A 21606-nucleotide genomic window follows, 5' to 3' on the forward strand; every position below is an offset into this window, starting at 1 on the left:
GAGTTCGAAGTTGGAGACCGTGTTTTCCTCAAGGTTACACCATTACGGAGTGTCACGGCGGGTAGAGGAAAGAAAGTGCAACCGAGGTTCGTCGGACCTTACAAGATCCTACAGAGGATAGGTGCGGTGGCATATAGACTAGAGCTGCCGTCAAGTCTCTCGAGAATTCACGACGTCTTCCACGTCTCGATGCTCAAGAAATACTATCCCGACCCATCCCATATCTTACAACCCGAGGAGATCGACGTGGATGAATCACTTGCTTACGAAGAAAAACCTGTCCAAGTGCTTGATCGGAAAGTCAAAGAGCTCATAAACAAGCAAATTCCGTTAGTGAAGATACTATGGAGAAACCATGGGGTGGAGGAAGCTACCTGGGAAGTGAAAGAGGAGATGCGAAAGAAATACCCTGATCTTTTCGTGAGTTAAGGTGAGAAATTTCGAGGGCGAAATTCTTTTAAGGGGGAGAGAGTGTGAGAACCCGTAATTTTCCATTTTCTAGGTTTTATTATTTTTCTTGGCTTGTTTTCTGCATTTTCGTGAGTAGGAAAATTTCTAGATATTTTTAAGGAACAGATATAGTTTTTAGATGATTTTTCTAGTATCAAATAGGTTTTGAGAAATTAAGAGCGTATACCGGACGTGGGACCCACTAGTGCGAAAAGTTTGAAAAAATTCGGCCAACTAGGTTAAGTTTCGGATACTGGGTTTAATTTATCGGGTGTTAAGAGATAATTAGAGGAAGCTATTTGGATTGGTGTGAGAGGGAACAAAGAGATAGAGATTCATTAATTAGGTGACAAGTGTCACCATAGGGTTGGGAGAACTTTTGACCATTATTTCTTGTCTTACCCTTTGACTTAAATAAACCAAAAATTGCCAAAAAATCATAAAAAATATTAATTATTGTGGCCGGCTCTCCCTCTCTCTTTCTCTCTCTCTCTCTCTAAGCAAAAGGAAGAAAACTCTCCAAGCTTTGCTCCAAATCATCAAAACCAACCATTGATTCTTGTTTTTCCTCCATAGAAAACATTAAGGAAGTGATAGTGAGGTGTTGTGTGGAGTTATTTGGCAAGCTAAGAGGACTAATTGCTCTCTCTCTCTTGTTTCTAAGGTGAGCTGTGAAGAACCACTTTCCTCCCTTTATTGATGCTTAAATCATGCTTAGTGATAGTATGAGATGCAATATTATGGATTATTTCTTGATTTGTGGTTGAATTGATGAAGTTTTATAATTTTTGGGGATTTTTCTGTTTTAATATGAACATGATTGTGTGGCTATATATGATGATTGGAAATGATGTATAAGGACTCTAGGAGGTGGAAAAATTGGGTAATTACAACCAATTTCTGTTTTGGAAGCAATTCTGGAAAATTAGGGTTTGATTAAGGTACATTCTGCCCGGTTTTGTAGCTCCTAGTTAGAGGCCGAATTGGCCTTTTCTTAAAACATTAAAGTTGTAGGGAATGATATTTTAGAGGTGCCTACAAAATTTCAGGTCAATCGGAGTAGTGTAGGATGAGAAAAGTCGAAATTACCCTACCCTTGCTGTCCTGGTTTTATCCGAATGTAAGAATTGCGCCTGTAATTGATTGTTTTGGTTGGAATTGCTTCGGAATTGGTTGTTGAGGCCTTCTTATGAAATGTAGCCCTGTTTCTTAGTTTTCAGATGGTTTTGAAATTTCTGGATTTAGACTTGGATAGCCTGATTTATGATGTTTCCACTAGAATGCGTTTTGTGAATCTGTTTTACGGTTTTGGTGTAGTATCTTGCATTTTTGACATGGTTGCACTCAAAACTGGGTTGAGTGACCTTCTGTAATGTTGTAGCCCTGTCTTTTAACTTCGAAAGAGTGTATCTTACACCTTCATCCGGTAATCGTAGTGCCTTGGGTGCCATTACCACAAAAAGAGGTCAAAAACTATTTTTTTCAGGACAAAGCTAAATCCATTTCCGGATTTTCTGGTTTTCTCTAATGTTTGTATATGCTTATGGAACCCTATTGGGGTCATATTTGGCATTGGTTTATGACTCGTTATCGAGTCTCATTGTATTTGTTTGCATGTTTTAGGGCGTGACGTTGGTGCACGACGTTCTTTTGACGGAAGTGCATGAAACCTCATTTGCAAGCTTGGTAAGTGTACTACTCACTTGTGTGTTACTATATGGCTTTGAATGTGAATTGATTGAAGTGAGAGCGTACTTTATCACTCTCACTTATTGTTTACCATGTTATTGGAATGTTATACGACATGTTACATGAAATGAAAGTACATGGCTTGGTGTCGTTTGGACGAGTATCCAACGACTACAATTGTTATCTTTGAGCTCAACCCCACTGGTAGTTGATTGAATCGAGCCGGCGAGGGCTTGGTCGTGCCAATTGATGTGCCTTGGGGAAATGTTATATGGAATCTTGTAGTATGAGAGACTCTCGATTCCTGTTTACTCGAGTAATACCAAAGTGCAAGTGTTTGGAGTTCGGGCCCGGTAGGGGTATGTTGGGTGGAGGGAATGGAAGTAAAGTGGAGTCTACGGTTGGTTACTTTTGAATTGACGGAGAGTCAATGAAGTTCGATCAAGAAATGCAAACGAGGGAAAAGGGCTCTTGAGAGCCACCCGTATCCTTTTATCACCACATGTGATGTGTGCCTTTGCTTACTTTTAATGTATTGAATGAAAAGCTTGATGCTTAAATGTACTTGGTTGCTTGAGTGATAGTATTCTCACTGGGCAATTAGCTAACCCCGTTCCTTTTGTTTTCCTTACCGGAATCTGACTGCTTTTGGAATGACTTTTGATAATTGGTTGCCGAATGAACTAGATGAATATCTCTTTTGTATAGTTTATGAATTGAAACCCTAAATGTGCCATTGGGGCCGTTTTCACTTTTATTTTGGCAACCGTACAGGTATTAATTTTGAGTAATTTTCATATGCCATTTTGGCTTGTAAATGCTAAATTTCAAGGTGTGAAGGTTTGCTTGATTTTCAGTTGGGCTCTGACGGGTCGGTTACTATTCATGGCCGACTCCGGATTTCATTTTTTTTTATTTTGGGTTATTTTGCCAATTTGACTTGTTTGCGCGCGTTATAAGTTCCGAAACGCAATAGATCGCTCTAAACTGCACCGTTAGTCCTGGCGAGAGTTGGGCAGGCAGTCCGCTAACCCCTTTGGTTCGCCTTAGGGGAAAGTGGGGCTGTCACAGATGGCCCCGTATGAAGCGTTGTACGGGAGAAGATGTCGATCTCTGATTCATTGGGATGAAGTGGGAGGGAAGAAAATTATAGATCCAACGACTATACCTTGGATAGAAGAAGCCCATGAGAAAGTAAAGCTAATTAGAGAAAGACTTCAAGTTGCCCAGAGTAGACAAAAGAGCTACGCCGACACAAGGAGAAAAGATTTGTAATTTGAAGTAGGAGACAACGTTTTCCTAAGAGTTAAACCCTTGAAGAGCGGAGTAGTATCCAAGAAGGGTAAGAAGCTAAAGCCAAGGTATATCGGACCTTTTGAGATCTTGAAGCGAATTGGAAAAGTAGCATATCAGTTGAAATTGCCTGCGAGCATGGCCAAGGCTCACGACATCTTTCATGTCTCCATGCTTAGGAAATATCACCCCGACCCTAGCCATGTGTTGCAATTAGAAGGAATCGAGGTGGATGAGGCATTAACGTATGAAGAAGGGCCAATCCAGATTTTGGAAAGAGAAGTGAAGGAGCTAAGAAATAAGAAAGTTCCTTTGGTAAAGATTTTATGGAGAAACCACGGACTAGAGGAAGCAACTTGGGAATTAGAAGAAGAAATACAGAAAAAGTACCCCAATTTATTTTTTTAGACAGTGTGAATTTTGAGGATAAAATTCATTGTAAGGAGGGGAGGATGTGAGAACCTCAAAGTATATATATATAAACCTCAGTGCATACTTCATTTGCATTTCTAATTCCTTAATAAATTCTAGCATTACTTTTACTTGTTTTAAATAAAGTGCGTAAAAATAATTTTTATGTGAAAAATAATATAATTGTACTAAATTATTATCTTACTTGACCTGTTATAACTAAATAGATATTTCTTGAGTTAGATTAATTTTATTGCTCTAAAAATAAATGCTTTAAATTTTGATAGCTAACTTTTCCCTTATAAGGTCAAGAGTAAATAGGAACTTTAGTGTTAAGGTGAAATCGTTAAATGTTAGATAAACATAACACAAGTATACTAAGTATAAACTTAGGATGTAAAAATTTCGATAATTGAACCCTTGCGAGATTGGTATATTGGTAGGCGTTTAAATCTCATTTGGAATAATTCATGGAATTAAGTTAGAATTGAGGACTCGAGTAGAAATTAGGAGAAAATGTGAAAAGACCGAAATACCCTCCACTACTTCGAAAATATCCATGCAACCACCAAACACTTTCTCGGACAAATTCTATATAACATAGCCATTTCCTTCGGCCGGATGCAATCTTCACCATTTCCACACTCAACCTTCTCCCTACCATGCACCATTTCACTCTCCACCCTCTCACCTCGAACCATCACTCCACCTCACCTCGTGATCATCGAAGGAAAGAAGATAGAGAGCCGTAGCCTTAGTATCATCGACGAGAGAGCGAGCTGCAACATTCCAGTTCTGACCGAGGGAGTGAGCTGCACCATTTCCCTCATCCCAACCACGAGCTGACCATTTTCTTCTGTTTCTTCAACCCCCACCAGCGCCAACCAGTTCACCAGTTCCAACCACCAACTCCACCGCCTGCAACAGCCGCAACTACTGCAACCAGAACCAGCACTTCAGGCCTTGCGCGTGAGCCGAGAGGAAAGAAAGAAAATTCAGCGTACTGTCGAGGGAGCTGGGAGTCTAGCTGAGGTAATTTCTGAGCTAGACTAAGTTAATTAGAGGTAGATGATAGTGTTTAAGAGCTTGCATGTGGGATTTGTGCGTTTGGATGAGAGATTTAGGAACAGAAAATTCTGATGCGCGAGGGAATAGGTTTTGCCGAGAGCTGAAATGATAATGTAGCATTAACCTTGTTTATTTCTTGACAATCTGAGCTTGCATTGGTGATTAAACAACTAACCACTAGATGATTAAACTGGTTACAGACTTGCATGTTGGATTTGTGCATTCGGACGAGTAGTTTAGGAAAAAGAAAATCTGATGTGCGCAAGAATAGGTTTGCCGAGAACTGATTAGGAATGATGCAGCTTTATTTGGCTTAATCGTGATGTTCTGAGATTATAGCTATGATTAGCTAGTTAATAACAAGATAATTAAGTCCTGCGTGGGGCTAATTAGCTCGGCTAAACAAACAAAATAAAATGAAACAGAAAATTTATGCATGCAACTTCATCCGAGACCAGCTGGATGAATTTCCTGATTTTTGGAATGATTGTAGTCGTTAACCGAATCTGATTTTGAACTAGATATGTTAGTTAACAAGCTAGCTTAGTGTTTGCATGTCAAATTTGAACACTTAACACACTGTTTTGGCCGAGGAAAAGTTGGAGTTAAGAACACCTAAGTGCTGGAAAATTTTTGATAGCCGAGAGGTGAGCAAGAGTTTTTCAGTTTATTCCGGGAATTGCAGGATGTTTTTGGAATATTTTCCTTAGAGCATAATACTCAAAAATGCACGAGAAATGTGTGTTCAAACTTGGGAATCTGCTTAGCTACGAAACACTTGACGTGTTGGAAATTTTGGTTGGAAATGTTTAAGCATAGAGCTGGAAATTTTTTAGTTTAAACAAGAATGGAAGAAAGGAGTTTTTCAGATTTCTTTTGCGAATTTTTGGTTCTAAAAATTGCTGTTTTGAATTGTTAGCTATATTGCTACAAGAAATAATTGTTGGATGCTAAGGGCTAATGATTGATGAAGCCTTGGCTATTTGAGCAATTTTTACAAGCATTTCAGTTTTGCTGAAATTAACTGCTGGAGTTGCTTGTTATTACATCTACTTGGTTGACAAAACCCTTGCGGTTTAGTTGACGGAATTGCTTGGAGGCCTTGCATTTATTTTGTTCAATTGTGATCTGATATGAGAATGTTGGATACCAAGAGCTAATGATTGACGAAGCCTTGGTCTTTTGTTTAATTTTTGATCAGAAATGAATCTGTTGAAACCTAGGGCTAATGATTGACGAAGCCCTAGTGAGATTTCTATTCGAAATGTGAGTTTGCTATATTGACAAATCTGAAATAATATGTGCTTGTGAATCGGAATCGTAAGAAATCCGTTTTGGTCCTGTGAACTTGAGAAAGTTTTAAGCAAGCTATTTAAATATATCTTCACCCTAGTATTGAACGATAAAACTTAGTATTGTACGTTAACGTTCAAAATTCTTGTGGAGGGGTTTTCTAAACTTTGCCGACTTGATATTTCTTTCTTTAACTCGAACTAGCCCTATTATTTTTAGAAAATAATTTCACTAGTTTCTAAAACCCTAAGTCTTGCTTTATTTCCTTTTCTTTTCTTAAAAAAAAAAAAATTTGTTTCGCCTAGTTGTCTAGAGGAAAACTTGCTCGGCAAGAAACTTATTCAAGTAAAGTAGTTTTAATTGCATGTTGAGAAAGAAAAGTATTTTTTTTAGGAAACTATACAAAATATTTTATTACTTTTACCAGTTTTAATATTAAGTGGATTGTCGATTTATTTTGAGAAAATAAACTAGTAATATACTAGATAATCTTTTATATGTATAAGCCTAGGACTTGAATAGAAAACTTATAGTTTAACACTTGGTTTTCTAGGATTTAGCGAGGACGTGGATTTCGATTTCCAACTTGAGATCTGAACTTCACTCTTGGTGAGTGTCCCTGCTTGTTTTATGACTATTTGATTAAAGTGCTTTCTTGACTTGATATATGATAATTGCAAAGTGGTTTTTGATCCATCGAAGTGAGCAGTGTGTACCTTATCACACTAGCCTTTCGAGTGGTGACTTGTGTGAAATATTTTCGTGAATATCTCAAGTGTTGTGACGTCGTTGGGTGAATCCCTCGACTAGTTTATCCAAAGGGTATACTCGAGTATTACCGCTTTCTTATTTGGTGTGCGGGCCCGGGACAGGGGTATGATTGGTGTCGGAGTTAAGAAAAAGAAAAAGATCTACATGGACCGTAAGTAGTGAGAGTTGACGGAGTGTCGACTATGGTAAATTTTGATCAAGCGTGGAGAATGGCTCCTGAGAGCCCCTGTATCCTACCTTGTGCTGTTATACGCTTTCCTATTTGTTTACTTCAGTTGAAATCAATACGTGTTATTTGTTTTATTTGATTGCATGTTTTGGGGCACCACTGAGCTTTAGCTCACCCCACGTTTATTTGTTTTCCTTGACAGGTCTTGACGTATGAGAAATCTGAGCCTACTTATATTTGCTTATGAATGTATTTGAACCTTGTGACTTTGATTTGCAGTTCGTAATGTAATTCGAAAAAAACAATGTACTTTTGTCTTGGGTTACCACTTGAAGCTGGAAAAGTGTAAACCCTAATTTTGATATTTGGCTCGTATGTAAATATTTGCGTCGTATGAATATATACTTTTGAAGTTGTTTGAATTTACTACTTGGTTGTAACGCGTGAGGTATTTAAGAGCCGTCGATTGGCTATCTTCAATTGCTGTTATCTCTGAAGTTACTGTGGTTTTAGCAATTGATCTATTTTTTTGGTAGATCATTATTGTAATAGTTAGGTTAATCTTCGGAAGGATTTGGGTGAGATTGTTTTCGTGAGTCCTGGCGAGAGCTAGGCAGAAGGCCCGCCAACCCTCTGGTTCGCCTTAGGGAGAAGTGGGGTCGCCACAGGTGGTATCAGAGCCTAGGTTAGAAAAGTTATTTGAAAGATATATTAGATGTGTTAGAAACCCTAATCCTTTCTAGAAGTAAGAAATGAGACCTTTAGATATATCTTAAGCGATATTTGAACCAATTAGCTATTTAAGTTTTAACCTTTGGATTTTGGTTATTTTGCAGGTATGGAGAATGGAAACGGACATGCTAATGGTAGTGGAGCGTCTAATGGACATGTAGAGCCGCTTAGATCCATTTGATATAGGCCACGACGCGGAGGAGACCGCGTGAGATATACTCCAGCTGATAGGCATCCTCGATGCCAGTGTAGGGCTATATACGCGTATCCTAACGATTTGGTGTTGTCCTTAGACGATGAGCGCCGCCATTTGTGGGACGCTAACCATACCCTGACCCAGGATGTAGAGGAGCTGAGTATCATGGTGGATACTCAGTTTGACCGTATAGCTGAGTTAGAGCAGAGGTTAGCAGCTGAGCATGCTAGGTTGGAGGCTGCTCGCGGAGAGATAGGGAGACAGAGATCTCGGTTGACTCGATTAGCCGAGAGCGTATGTGATAGGAGTGCTGGTATTAGGGCTGACGCCACTATGATGATGGATGAGGCCACGAGTATTCTTCAGGGTAACGCTCAGGTAGGCGTTGAGGAGGACCCAGAGGAGGATCCGGAGGAGGATCCAGAGGAGGATGTTGCTCCTGGTAGCCCTGCTGAGGGTTAGGTTAGATCTGACTTGATTGTATTAGATAGATAGGGTTAGAAAGGAGGACACTAGGTTAGGCCATCAAATTTTGTCTAGCTCGATGGCCTACTTTTGAGGCACCATATCCCTAATTCTTGTTTAAGGGATTACTTGTATATGTTTTTGTTAAACTCATGTGCCTTACTTTTGGAAAATGTCCCAACCCGCTATTTGTATGACTCTCACATATGTCTATATATTAAGCGTTTCATTTTACTTTTCTCAATTTTCCTGTTGATTTTAAATTACAAAGAGAATAATAATAACAATAATAACAATAAATATTCTCGCCTAATAGCCTTATTTTTCAATAATAGGCATAACTAGGCTATGGACCGACAAGTGATAGGTAGAGGACGTGGGAGACCAACTAGACAACATCCCGAAGCGGGTAGCGATAGGGGACCCGAGGTCAATCAAGACCAAGGTCAAGAGGGCGTGGCCGAAGACCAAGTGGCCACCGCAATTAATCGAATCACTGATGTCTTAGAGCGCTTGACTGAACACCAAGCCTCTGGACAAGTGCATCACCAAGGAAGCCCAACCGATACTGAGGATCGGGCACTAGAGAGATTTCTGAAGTTTGGACCTCCCAAGTTTTATGGAGGACCCGAACCGGAGATAGCCGAAGGCTGGTGGGAGAGAATCTCTGACATTTTCGCAGCCTTAAACTATGCGGAAGAGAGACAAGTGACTTTCGCCGCATTCCAGTTTGAGGGAGCTGCTCGTTCCTGGTGGAACCTGGTTAGGGTTAACTGGGATAGGAACCATACTCTAAGGACTTGGGCGAACTTCACAAGGGAGTTCAACGCCAAATTCCTTCCACCTCTCATCCAAGAGAAGAGAGAGGATGACTTCATCAAATGTAAGCAGGGGGCGACGAGTGTCGCCGAATATGAAGTCCAGTTTACAAAATTGTCCCGTTTTGCTCCTGAATTGATAGCCACGGAGCAAAGGCGCGTAAGGAGATTTGTACAGGGGCTAAACGTAGAAATACAGGAAGGTTTAGCTGCCGTGAGGATAGACACTTTTGCCGACGCTGTCGAGAGAGCCCAACGGGTTGAAGTAGCCAGAGCTCAAGTGAAATCTTTTCAAGCTAAGAAACGATTTGCCCCTAGTAGTAGTCGGGAACCGACTTATGGAAATGCTCTACCGGCCAAAATAGGTCGAAGAACAAGCGGAGTGAATAGTCCTGGAGCACCACGAGGCGCCCTAGCGAGAGGAACTGGGGCAAGAAGTGCAGGGGGGAGAGATAATGGAGCTAGAGGGGGACCAAATGGAAGAGGTCAATCTAGGAATGCCTCACAAGGAGGTCGTGCGATAACTCCACAGACAACTTGTGGGTATTGCAAGAGACCTGGCCATACTGTGGATGGTTGCTGGAGGAAACAAGGAAAGTGCTTGAAGTGTGGGAGCAGTGAGCACCAAATTTCTGGTTGCCCAAAAATACAAGACGATGGAACCCTGAATGCTGGACCAGCCAACTCTGGAGGGAATAGGCCGACAGTTCCTGCCAGGGTATACACTATAGATGACCAACCTGTACCTGATTCCTCGGAAGTCGTGGAAGGTACTCTTCCAATTTTTCATCGATTAGCTAGAGTGTTAATTGATCCTGGTGCAACTCATTCATTTGTGAATCCAACATTTATGTCCGGAATTGATGTGAAACCTGTTAGATTACCCTTTGATCTTGAAGTTAGGACACCAATGGGTAATAAGATTATAATCACTAGCTTAGCTTATAAGAATTGCAAATTCTGGATTGGAGAGCGTAAAATGCTAGTGGATTTGATAAACCTGGATATAAAAGGTTATGATGTTATTATAGGAATGGATTTCCTAGCTCATCATCATGCTAAGCTGGACTGTAGAGCAAAAGTGTTAGAACTTTGGATTCCCGGGGAAGCAACCCTGAAATTAGATGTGAAAGGTAGGTTAGCATCGTCTGCTATGATCTCGGGAATACGGGCGAGGAAAATGTTACATAAAGGAGCGCAAGGTTTCCTAGCCTTCCTGATTAACGCTCCTAGTGACCAAGTGAAGTTAGAAGATGTACCAGTGGTACGGGAATTTCCGGACGTTTTCCCTGAAGAATTAAAGACATTACCGCCGGAGAGAGAAGTGGAGTTCAAGATTGACTTGGTGCCGGGAACGGCCCCGATTTCTAAGACTCCGTACCGAATGGCTCCTGTAGAGTTAAAAGAATTGAAAATTCAACTGCAGGACCTATTGGAGAAAGGTTTCGTTAGGGAGAGTGATTCACCATGGGGAGCACCCGTTCTATTTGTTAAGAAAAAGGACGGAAGCTTGAGGTTATGTATTGATTACCGAGGGTTAAATGAGGTTACAATTAAGAATAAATACCCTCTACCGTTGATTGATAGCCTGTTTGATCAGCTGCAAGGATCCGTAGTTTTCTCAAAGCTGGATTTGAGGCAAGGGTATTACCAGTTGAAAATTAAGAAGGAAGATATACCCAAGACTGATTTTAATACACGATATGGACATTTTGAATTTGCAGTCATGCCTTTTGGACTAACAAACGCACCAGCTGCCTTCATGGACCTAATGCAGAGAGTCTTTAAGAAGTATCTGGATCAGTTCGTAGTGGTTTTTATCGATGATATTTTGATTTACTCCAAGACTCGAGAGGAACATGTTAAGCACTTGGAGATAGTTTTGCAGGTATTAAGAGAGCATAAGTTGTATGCCAAATTCAGTAAGTGCGAGTTTTGACTGGAAGAAATTTCTTTTCTAGGGCACAGAGTTTCCAAAGATGGAATTGCCGTGGATCCGGCAAAAGTTGAGGCCGTTATGATGTGGAAGCAGCCAGAAACTCCAACGGAAGTTAGAAGTTTCTTGGGATTAGCAGGTTATTATAGGCGGTTTATCAAGGATTTTTCGAAGATTGCTGGACCAATGACAGGGCTGACCAAGAAAGGGAACAAGTTTATTTGGACTCCAAAGTGTGAGTCAAGTTTTCAGGAGTTAAAGAAGCGATTAACATCCGCTCCTGTTTTGGTATTACCTGACGGATGAGAAGGTTATACCTTGTATTCTGATGCATCTAGAGAAGGTCTAGGATGTGTTTTGATGCAAATGGGTAAGGTAGTTGCCTATGCTTCTAGGAGATTGAAGCCTCACGAACAAAATTACCCAATGCATGACCTAGAATTGGCTGCAGTGATTTTTGCCTTAAACAAATCGAGACATTACTTGTACGGCGTGACTTTTGAAGTTTTTACGGACCACAAGAGCCTCAAGTACTTGTTCTCCCAAAAGGAGCTAAATTTGAGACAGAGGCGATGGGTAGAATTTTTGAAAGATTACGATTCTTCGATTAACTACCACCCAGGAAAAGCCAATGTGGTAGCAGACCCCTAAGTAGAAAAGCCCAAGTAGCGGGGTTGATGGTTAAAGAATGGGACATACTAGAAGAAGTGAGTAGTTGGAACCCTCGCTTGGGGAGATTAAAGGTTTTATTTGGGAATTTGTCATTGAAATCACCATTACTAGAGCGTGTTAAGGAGGCCCAGAAGATGGACCCTACAATTCAGAAGAATGTGGAGATAGTGCAAAAAGGGGAAACCCTAGATTTTAAGTTAGGGTCTGAAGGAGTATTGAGGTTTCGAGATCGAATTGTGGTTCCGGCAGATGAAAAGTTAAGGAAAGAAATTTTAGAAGAATCACATCGATCAAAGTATACCATACATCCTGGAGGGAATAAGATGTATCACGATGTGAAAGAGTTATACTGGTGGGACGGTTTGAAAAAGGACGTAGTTGAGTTTGTACAGAAATGTTTGATCTGCCAACAAGTAAAAGCTGAGCATCAGAAGCCCTCTGGTTTATTACAACCGTTAGAAATTCCCGAATGGAAATGGGAACATATAACAATGGATTTTGTAACGGGATTGCCTAAAAGTCAAAAAGGATTTGACGCGATTTGGGTAATAGTTGACCGACTTACTAAGTCTGCACATTTCCTACCTGTGAGTATGAGCTTTCCTTTGGAGAAACTGGTCAAGTTGTACACAGAAGAAATCATGAGATTGCATGGTATCCCTGTAAGCATCGTGTTTGATCGAGATCCAAGGTTTGTCTCGCGTTTTTGGCAGAAATTTCAAGAGTCATTAGGGAACAAGTTAAAATTTAGTACTGCGTACCATCCCCAAACCGACGGGCAGTCGGAAAGGACAATTCAAACTTTGGAGGATATGCTGAGGTCGTGTATATTGGATTTTGGAGGGAAATGGAGCCAGTATATGACCTTAGAAGAATTCGCGTATAACAACAGTTATCAAGCCTCGATTCAGATGGCCCCGTATGAAGCGTTGTACGGTAGAAGATGTCGATCTCCGATTCATTGGGATGAAGTGGGAGAGAAGAAAATTATAGATCCAACGACTATACCTTGGATAGAAGAAGCCCATGAGAAAGTAAAGCTAATTAGAGAAAGACTTCAAGTTGCCCAGAGTAGACAAAAGAGCTACGCCGACACAAGGAGAAAAGATTTGGAATTTGAAGTAGGAGACAAAGTTTTCCTAAGAGTTAAACCCTTGAAGAGCGGAGTAGTATCCAAGAAGGGTAAGAAGCTAAAGCCAAGGTATATCGGACCTTTTGAGATCTTGAAGCGAATTGGAAAAGTAGCATATCAGTTGAAATTGCCTGCGAGCATGGCCAAGGCTCACGACATCTTTCATGTCTCCATGCTTAGGAAATATCACCCCGACCCTAGCCATGTGTTGCAATTAGAAGGAATCGAGGTGGATAAGGCATTAACGTATGAAAAAGGGCCAATCCAGATTTTGGAAAGAGAAGTGAAGGAGCTAAGAAATAAGAAAGTTCCTTTGGTAAATATTTTATGGAGAAACCACGGACTAGAGGAAGCAACTTGGGAATTAGAAGAAGAAATGCAGAAAAAGTACCCCAATTTATTTCTTTAGACAGTGTGAATTTTGAGGATAAAATTCATTGTAAGGAGGGGAGGATGTGAGAACCTCAAAGTATATATATATAAATCTCAGTGCATACTTCATTTGCATTTCTAATTCCTTAATAAATTCTAGCATTACTTTTACTTGTTTTAAATAAAGTGCGTAAAAATAATTTTTATGTGAAAAATAATATAATTGTACTAAATTATTATCTTACTTGACCTGTTATAACTAAATCGATATTTCTTGAGTTAGATTAATTTTATTGCTCTAAAAATAAATGCTTTAAATTTTGATAGCTAACTTTTCCCTTATAAGGTCAAGAGTAAATAGGAACTTTAGTGTTAAGGTGAAATCGTTAAATGTTAGATAAACATAACACAAGTATACTAAGTATAAACTTAGGATGTAAAAATTTCGATAATTGAACCCTTGCGAGATTGGTATATTGGTAGGCGTTTAAATCTCATTTGGAATAATTCTTGGAATTAAGTTAGAATTGAGGACTCGAGTAGAAATTAGGAGAAAATGTGAAAAGACCGAAATACCCTCCACTACTTTGAAAATATCCATGCAACCACCAAACACTTTCTCGGACAAACTCTATCTAACATAGCCATTTCCTTCGGCCGGATGCAATCTTCACCATTTCCACACTCAACCTTCTCCTTACCGCGCACCATTTCACTCTCTACCCTCTCACCTCGCACCATCACTCCACCTTACCTCGTGATCATCGAAGGAAAGAAGAGAGAGAGCCGTAGCCTTAGTATCATCGACGAGAGAGCGAGCTGCAACATTCCAGTTCTGACCGAGGGAGTGAGCTGCACCATTTCCCTCATCCCAACCACGAGTTGACCATTTTCTTCTGTTTCTTCAACCCCCACCAGCGGCAACCAGTTCACCAGTTCCAACCACCAACTCCACCACCTGCAACAGCCGCAACTACTGCAACCAGAACCAGCACTTCAGGCCTTGCGCGTGAGCCGAGAGGAAAGAAAGAAAATTCAGCGTACTGTCGAGGGAGCTGGGAGTCTAGCTGAGGTAATTTCTGAGCTAGACTAAGTTAATTAGAGGTAGATGATAGTGTTTAAGAGCTTGCATGTGGGATTTGTGCGTTTGGATGAGAGATTTAGGAACAGAAAATTCTGATGCGCGAGGGAATAGGTTTTGCCGAGAGCTGAAATGATAATGTAGCATTAACCTTGTTTATTTCTTGACAATCTGAGTACAGACTTGCATGTTGGATTTGTGCATTCGGACGAGTAGTTTAGGAAAAAGAAAATCTGATGTGCGCAAGAATAGGTTTGCCGAGAACTGATTAGGAATGATGCAGCTTTATTTGGCTTAATCGTGATGTTCTGAGATTATAGCTATGATTAGCTAGTTAATAACAAGATAATTAAGTCCTGCGTGGGGCTAATTAGCTCGGCTAAACAAACAAAATAAAATGAAACAGAAAATTTATGCATGCAACTTCATCCGAGACCAGCTGGATGAATTTCCTGATTTTTGGAATGATTGTAGTCGTTAACCGAATCTAATTTTGAACTAGATATGTTAGTTAACAAGCTAGCTTAGTGTTTGCATGTCGAATTTGAACACTTAACACACTGTTTTGGCCGAGGAAAAGTTGGAGTTAAGAACACCTAAGTGCTGGAAAATTTTTGATAGCCGAGAGGTGAGCAAGAGTTTTTCAGTTTATTCCTGGAATTACAGGATGTTTTTGGAATATTTTCCTTGGAGCATAATACTCAAAAATGCAAGAGAAATGTGTGTTCAAACTTGGGAATCTGCTTAGCTACGAAACACTTGACGTATTGGAAATTTTGGTTGGAAATGTTTAAGCATAGTGCTGGAAATTTTTCAGTTTAAACAAGAATGGAAGAAAGGAGTTTTTCAGATTTCTTTTGCGAATTTTTGGTTCTAAAAATTGCTGTTTTGAATTGTTAGCTATATTGCTACAAGAAATAATTGTTGGATGCTAAGGGCTAATGATTGATGAAGCCTTGGCTATTTGAGTAATTTTTACAAGCATTTCAGTTTTGATGAAATTAACTGCTGGAGTTGCTTGTTATTACATCTACTTGGTTGATAAAACCCTTGCGGTTTAGTTGACGGAATTGCTTGGAGGCCTTGCATTTGTTTTGTTCAATTGTGATCTGATATGAGAATGTTGGATACCAAGAGCTAATGATTGACGAAGCCTTGGTCTTTTGTTTAATTTTTTATCAGAAATGAATCTGTTGAAACCTAGGGCTAATGATTGACGAAGCCTTAGTGAGATTTCTATTCGAAATGTGAGTTTGCTATATTGACAAATCTGAAATAATATGTGCTTGTGAATCGGAATAGTAAAAAATCCGTTTTGGTCCTGTGAACTTGAGAAAGTTTTAAGCAAGCTATTTAAATATATCTTCACCCTAGTATTGAACGATAAAACTTAGTATTGTACGTTAACGTTCAAAATTCTTGTGGAGGGATTTTCTAAACTTTGCCGACTTGATATTTCTTTCTTTAACTCGAACTAGCCCCATTATTTTTAGAAAATAATTTCACTAGTTTCTAAAACCCTAAGTCTTGCTTTATTTCCTTTTCTTTTCTTAAAAAAAAAAAATTGTTTCCACCTAGTTGTCTAGAGGAAAACTTGCTCGGCAAGAAACTTATTCAAGTGAAGTAGTTTTAATTGCATGTTGAGAAAGAAAAGTATTTTTTTTAGGAAACTATACAAAATATTTTATTACTTTTACCAGTTTTAATATTAAGTGGATTGTCGATTTATTTTGAGAAAATAAACTAGTAATATACTAGATAATCTTTTATATGTATAAGCCTACGACTTGAATAGAAAACTTATAGTTTAACACTTGGTTTTCTAGGATTTAGCGAGGACGCAGATTTCGATTTCCAACTTGAGATCTGAACTTCACTCTTGGTGAGTGTCCCTGCTTGTTTTATGACTATTTGATTAAAGTGCTTTCTTGACTTGATATATGATAATTGCAAAGTGGTTTTTGATCCATCGAAGTGAGCAGTGTGTACCTTATCATACTAGCCTTTCGAGTGGTGACTTGTGTGAAATATTTTCGTGAATATCTCAAGTGTTGTGACGTCGTTGGGTGAATCCCTCGACTAGTCTGAAAGTGTTGTGACGTCTGAAAGTAATTTATTTGCACAGTAGAATGAGCAAACAGTTTTGTTTTGTTCTTCTTGCTTGAAGTTGCAATTTGATTCAGGCCTTGATATTTCAAAACAAATAAGTACTTACTTGTTCAGACGAATATGCGATGCCTGATGTAGATGTTTGAATTCCAGCAATAAGCCTTCCACACGTCAGGCCTCTAGTTCGTCCACACAGACTCAAACCAATAGGTAATAGAATTTTGGAGTTTTGTTTCGGTAGTGAAGAAACGACGATATTGCCTTGTTCCTTTTCCAAAACAATCGTGATTGTTTTGCACCCTAGTAGACCCTTAACAACTCTTTGTCAATAAGGCTTATTTATACAGTTGTTTTGATTAGATCAATATCTTATATCATCTTTATCAAATCATAACAACCGATTTATATTTTTATTCTTATATTGATCAAATCAAAAATAGAATACAATTAATACAATTATTTAATTCATGTTTTAGTTTTGATCACATCAAAATATAAACACAATTAATATTTTTTTTTTTTTCGGCTAACCTTGCAAACGAGGGGGGACGCCACTCCCAAAATTATTCAAAAACAAATACAAGAGATGTAGTTTCGGTTCTAAGTGTTTGCCAGAAGGGCTAAGACAACCGTACATAAGGTATTCGCATCTTATCTAGGCGGGCTAGCCCCTGTATGTAGTCCGGGAGGGCGAAGGCCCCAAAGCTTTGACCAATACCCGTGGAACTTGCTAGATTTGCCAGGGCGTCAGCCACCCCGTTTGCCTCACGATAGACATGAGAGAAAGTAATCCGGCGGCCCAGCGCTAGGGCTTGGATGCGTGATATAGTCCTCCATAGTTTCCAAGGTACGCGTCCATTGCCATTCACCATAGCCATCAGAACCTGAGAGTCCATCTCAACTTGCAGAGATTGGAAATCTGTGGAGAGCAACATACCCTCCAGTAATGCCGAGGCCTCCGCTTCCATGTTCGTCCTTAAACCCAAAAAATAGGAGAAACCACGGAGGACATTACCCCCCGAGTCACGAAACACACCTCCCGCACCAGAGGAGCCTGGATTCCCGAGAGATGAGCCATCAACATTCAGCTTGACAAACCCCTCCGGTGGTGATTCCCAAAGGATCCAGCGTGGAGCCACCCGCTTAAGCGATGTCAGTCGAAGAAACAAGCCCGAGTGGACCAGCTCCCCGTCATCCCGCGTCACTCTGGAGAAAGGCCGGATCTGGGATAAGTGATGCAGCAGCGTTTGAACATTCCAGCAAACCTGAGGTGGAGTTAAAACAACACCCTCAAAAACCGCCATGTTTCTAGCTTTCCAAAGCCCCCAACAGATTAGCGACGGCAACACCTTGCAAATCGTACCCCGTGCAGAGCCTGGAGGATGACAAAGCCACCATTGCTGTAAACGGTAGTTAGTATCGGCCGTAGGCGACTGAGGAACCCACATGGCCCTGGCGAAAAAACTCCAAACCTGAGACGCTAGGACGCATTCCGATAAGACATGATCTTGAGACTCTCCATTCAAACAAAACGGGCACTTTGAAGGGAGATGGAGGCCAAACCGCTGAAGGGCCTCTGGGAAAGGGAGGTACCGATTGAGTAGCTTCCACATAAAGACAGCAATCTTGCAAGGAGCACTGCCACTCCATACACACTTCCTAGAGCCAAGGCAAGCCCGTTTGGGCCGCAAGGCGTCCCAAGCTGAAGAAATAGTGAAATCGCCAGAGGGTGTGAGGGTCCAAGCTGGCCGAACTCTGTCCTCTAAATCAATTAAGCGGGTGAATTGCGTCACCGTATCAGAAACGGCCAGCATTCGTCGCCAGACTCTGGATGCTCCACGGAGTACCCCATTGTCCTCACTATAACGGGACCTCATGAATAGTGCCCATAAGGAGGACGAATGGCGGAATTGCCACCACAGTTTGCAGCTGAAAGCCCCTTGTATGTCTATAAAAGAACGTATGCCAAGGCCATCTTCCTCCACTGGATAACACAGTTTTTTCCAGGAACGCCAATGGTGTTTAGGGCCCAGCTCCGTCTGACCCCAGAAAAAATTTGCCATTAGTCGTTCCAGCTCCTTTAGCACTCCGGATGGCGGGTCCATGACGGCTAACACGTGCGTAGGTATGGCAGAAAGCACATGCTTAATAAGTATGAGTCGCCCCCCCTGGGAGAGGAGCTTTTTCTGCCAGCCCGCAAGTTTAGCAATAAATTTATCAATTAGGAATTGGAAGTATGCTTTTTTCCTACGTCCTGCATATAGATTGCTTCCCAAATAAGGAAGCGGCAGAGTTCCCTGCCTGAATCCAGTTATCTGCTGAATTCTACGAATCTGGCCAGTACCACACCGTCTCGATGCTATGAATAAACTCTTGTGATTGCTAATCCGCTGGCCTGATGCATTTTGATATAAATTTAAGAACCGAACCAAATTCCCGACCGACCTCCTATCTCCCCGCGAGAAAATGATGATGTCGTCAGCGAAGGACAAATGAGTGACCTGAACGCAACCACGTGGTGTAGCATAGGGAACCACTCTGCCTCCCTCGACCTGTGCATTCAGACTCCTACTTAGAGCCTCAGACGCCAGAATGAAGAGGAGAGGGGACAGAGGATCGCCTTGCTTAATCCCACGGGAGGCCTGGAAAAAACCTTTGGGGCTGCCATTGACCAACACAGAGAACCAGCTGTGGGAGAGATTATTTAAAATAAGCAAAATGAAGCGGTAGTCAAAACCAAACTTGCAAAGTAGCTGCCGTAGAAAAACCCATGACACCCTATCAAAAGCCTTCATCATGTCCAGCTTGAAGATGCAGTTATTTCCCCGTGCCCTCTTGTCAATGGAGGCAATCATTTCTTGGGCCAAGAGCACGTTTTCAGCAATATCACGACCAGGGCAAAAAGCAGACTGTTCCGCAGATACAATGCCCGGGAGGATTGTCTGCAATCGATTAGCAAGGACCTTTGTAAAAATCTTGTTGACAAAGGTGCACAGGCTAATGGGCCTAAAATCGGCAAACGTAGCTGGGTTTGGCTTCTTCGGGATTAGGACAATCAGAGTGCTAGCAATTCCTTTTGGGATTGGAGTCCCAGCGAAAAAATCCTTAGTCGCTGCTAAGATGTCAAGAGCTACAATATTCCAGCAATGACGGAAAAAAATGCCAGTGAATCCATCCACACCCGGGGCGCTATCCTTATCGAGGTCGAAAACCACCCTCTTGACCTCTTCCATTGTTACCTCTCTCAATAAGGCATCATTTTGATGCGCAGTGACAAGTCGCGGAATGTGTACCAGCAGATCATCCACGTCGCTAACCTCCTCAGCTGTAAGAAGACTCTGGAAAAAACCAACCGCTTCCTGGCCAATGCTGTCTTCATCCTCAAGCCAACTCCCCCCCGCATCCTTAATGCGACGTATAGCCAGCTTCGAGCGCTTCTCTCTCACTGAAGCATGGAAGTAGCGTGTATTGGAATCCCCGTCCTTGAACCACCGTAGGCGCGCCTTTTGACGCCAGTAGTCCTCTTCAACCCGAAGACTGTGCAATAGGACGCCTTTTGCCCGATGGAGATCAGCTCTCGCTTCGTCCGTCGGGGAAGCCTCGAACAAGATTTCCTTTTGCTGGACCTCAATCTCGTTTTGCCGGACAGCCTGAAATATGTTGCCAAAATGTTGCCTGCTCCAGTGGCGTAAGCATGCCTTCATGCGCTTTAGCTTGAATGCCAACCGGTACATACCATATCCCTGCGTAGGAAGCTCCCAATTGCTCTGCACCGTCGATTGAAACTCCGAGCTAGAAACCCAGAAATTTTGGAACTTAAAAGGTTTCGGAACACTAGCATCGGCCCCCCGCAGATTCACCAATAAGGGCGTATGATCAGAGGCAGCCCGATTAAGATGCTGGACCGAGGTATTTGGCAGGAAGCTGAGCCATTGGTGGTTGGTCAGAACCCTATCCAACCGCTTCCATATCCTAGATCCTGACCTAACGCCGGACCAAGTATATGAGCTTCCGGAATAAGGCAACTCCTGAAGATGACAATCAGAAATTGCTGTGTTAAAATCAGAAATGGCCCCCAGGTCTTGATGTGCCCGACCCGTATACTCCGCCAGCGTACGGATAGCATTGAAATCTCCCCCTACCAACCACGGCCTTGTGATCGAGCTAGCAAGGCCCCGGAGTTCCGACCACAGAGCATGTCTTCCCACCCTTGTACATTTAGCATAAATGAAAGAGGCAAAGATAGTCTCGGTCCAAGAGTCATGACCCGCCATGACATGGAGAACTTGCTCTGAGTTGTGCAGGACATTAAAATGAAAACCACACCGCCAAAAGACCCAGATCTTATTTGAGGGATTAAATAAACAAAAATCAAAAGATAACTTCATCCGCAAGCTCTCAATATTGGACGCTTCAGCCATAGGCTCTAAGAGTACTAAAACAGCAACTTGATGAATACGAATTAAAATCCGCAAGCGACTTACAGAGAGTCTGTTCGTCGCTCCCCTAATATTCCAAATAAGCAAATTATTCATTGGAGGTAGAGTGGAGAGGTACCATGATGGCTTTAGCAGCCTGCCGTGTCAAAACCTGTCGGGTCAGAGGGGTGTAAGCTCGCTTCTTCCTTGCCTTTCGCGAGAGTACCATGGTGAAACCATCTGCATCTCGTTCAGCAAATTTCTGCTGAACCCGCGGCCCCAATGCCTTGCTGAACTGCTGAAGAGAGACAAACAGTGTCGCCCTATCACTCGCACCCACCTCTGGCAAATCCTCCCCATCCGAAAGGGAGCCTTGAGAGGACAGCTTCTCATGCGCAGCTTGCTGGATTTGCGTATCATCGCAGATACGCCCCAAAACTGGAGGGGTTGTAGAAACAGGCAATGGACCACGTGCTTCTACGGGTTGCACAGGAGCGGGGGCGCCGCTATCCTCAAACTGACCCGCCGCGA

At 41.6% G+C, this 21606-nt stretch overlaps 1 protein-coding gene across 1 annotated transcript; it reads left to right on the forward strand.

Annotated features, from left to right (window-relative positions):
• The first annotated feature begins 8885 nt into the window (after positions 1-8885).
• Positions 8886-11942, forward strand: LOC113729140 (uncharacterized). Its single transcript, XM_027253466.2, has 4 exons — positions 8886-9299; positions 9429-10835; positions 10956-11277; positions 11602-11942. Exons 1-4 carry the CDS (start codon positions 8886-8888, stop codon positions 11940-11942), a joined length of 2484 nt encoding a protein of 827 aa, XP_027109267.2.
• The last annotated feature ends 9664 nt before the right edge of the window (positions 11943-21606 follow it).

This window comes from Coffea arabica, chromosome 2e, assembly GCF_036785885.1.
Source record: "Coffea arabica cultivar ET-39 chromosome 2e, Coffea Arabica ET-39 HiFi, whole genome shotgun sequence".
Lineage (NCBI taxonomy): Eukaryota > Viridiplantae > Streptophyta > Magnoliopsida > Gentianales > Rubiaceae > Coffea > Coffea arabica.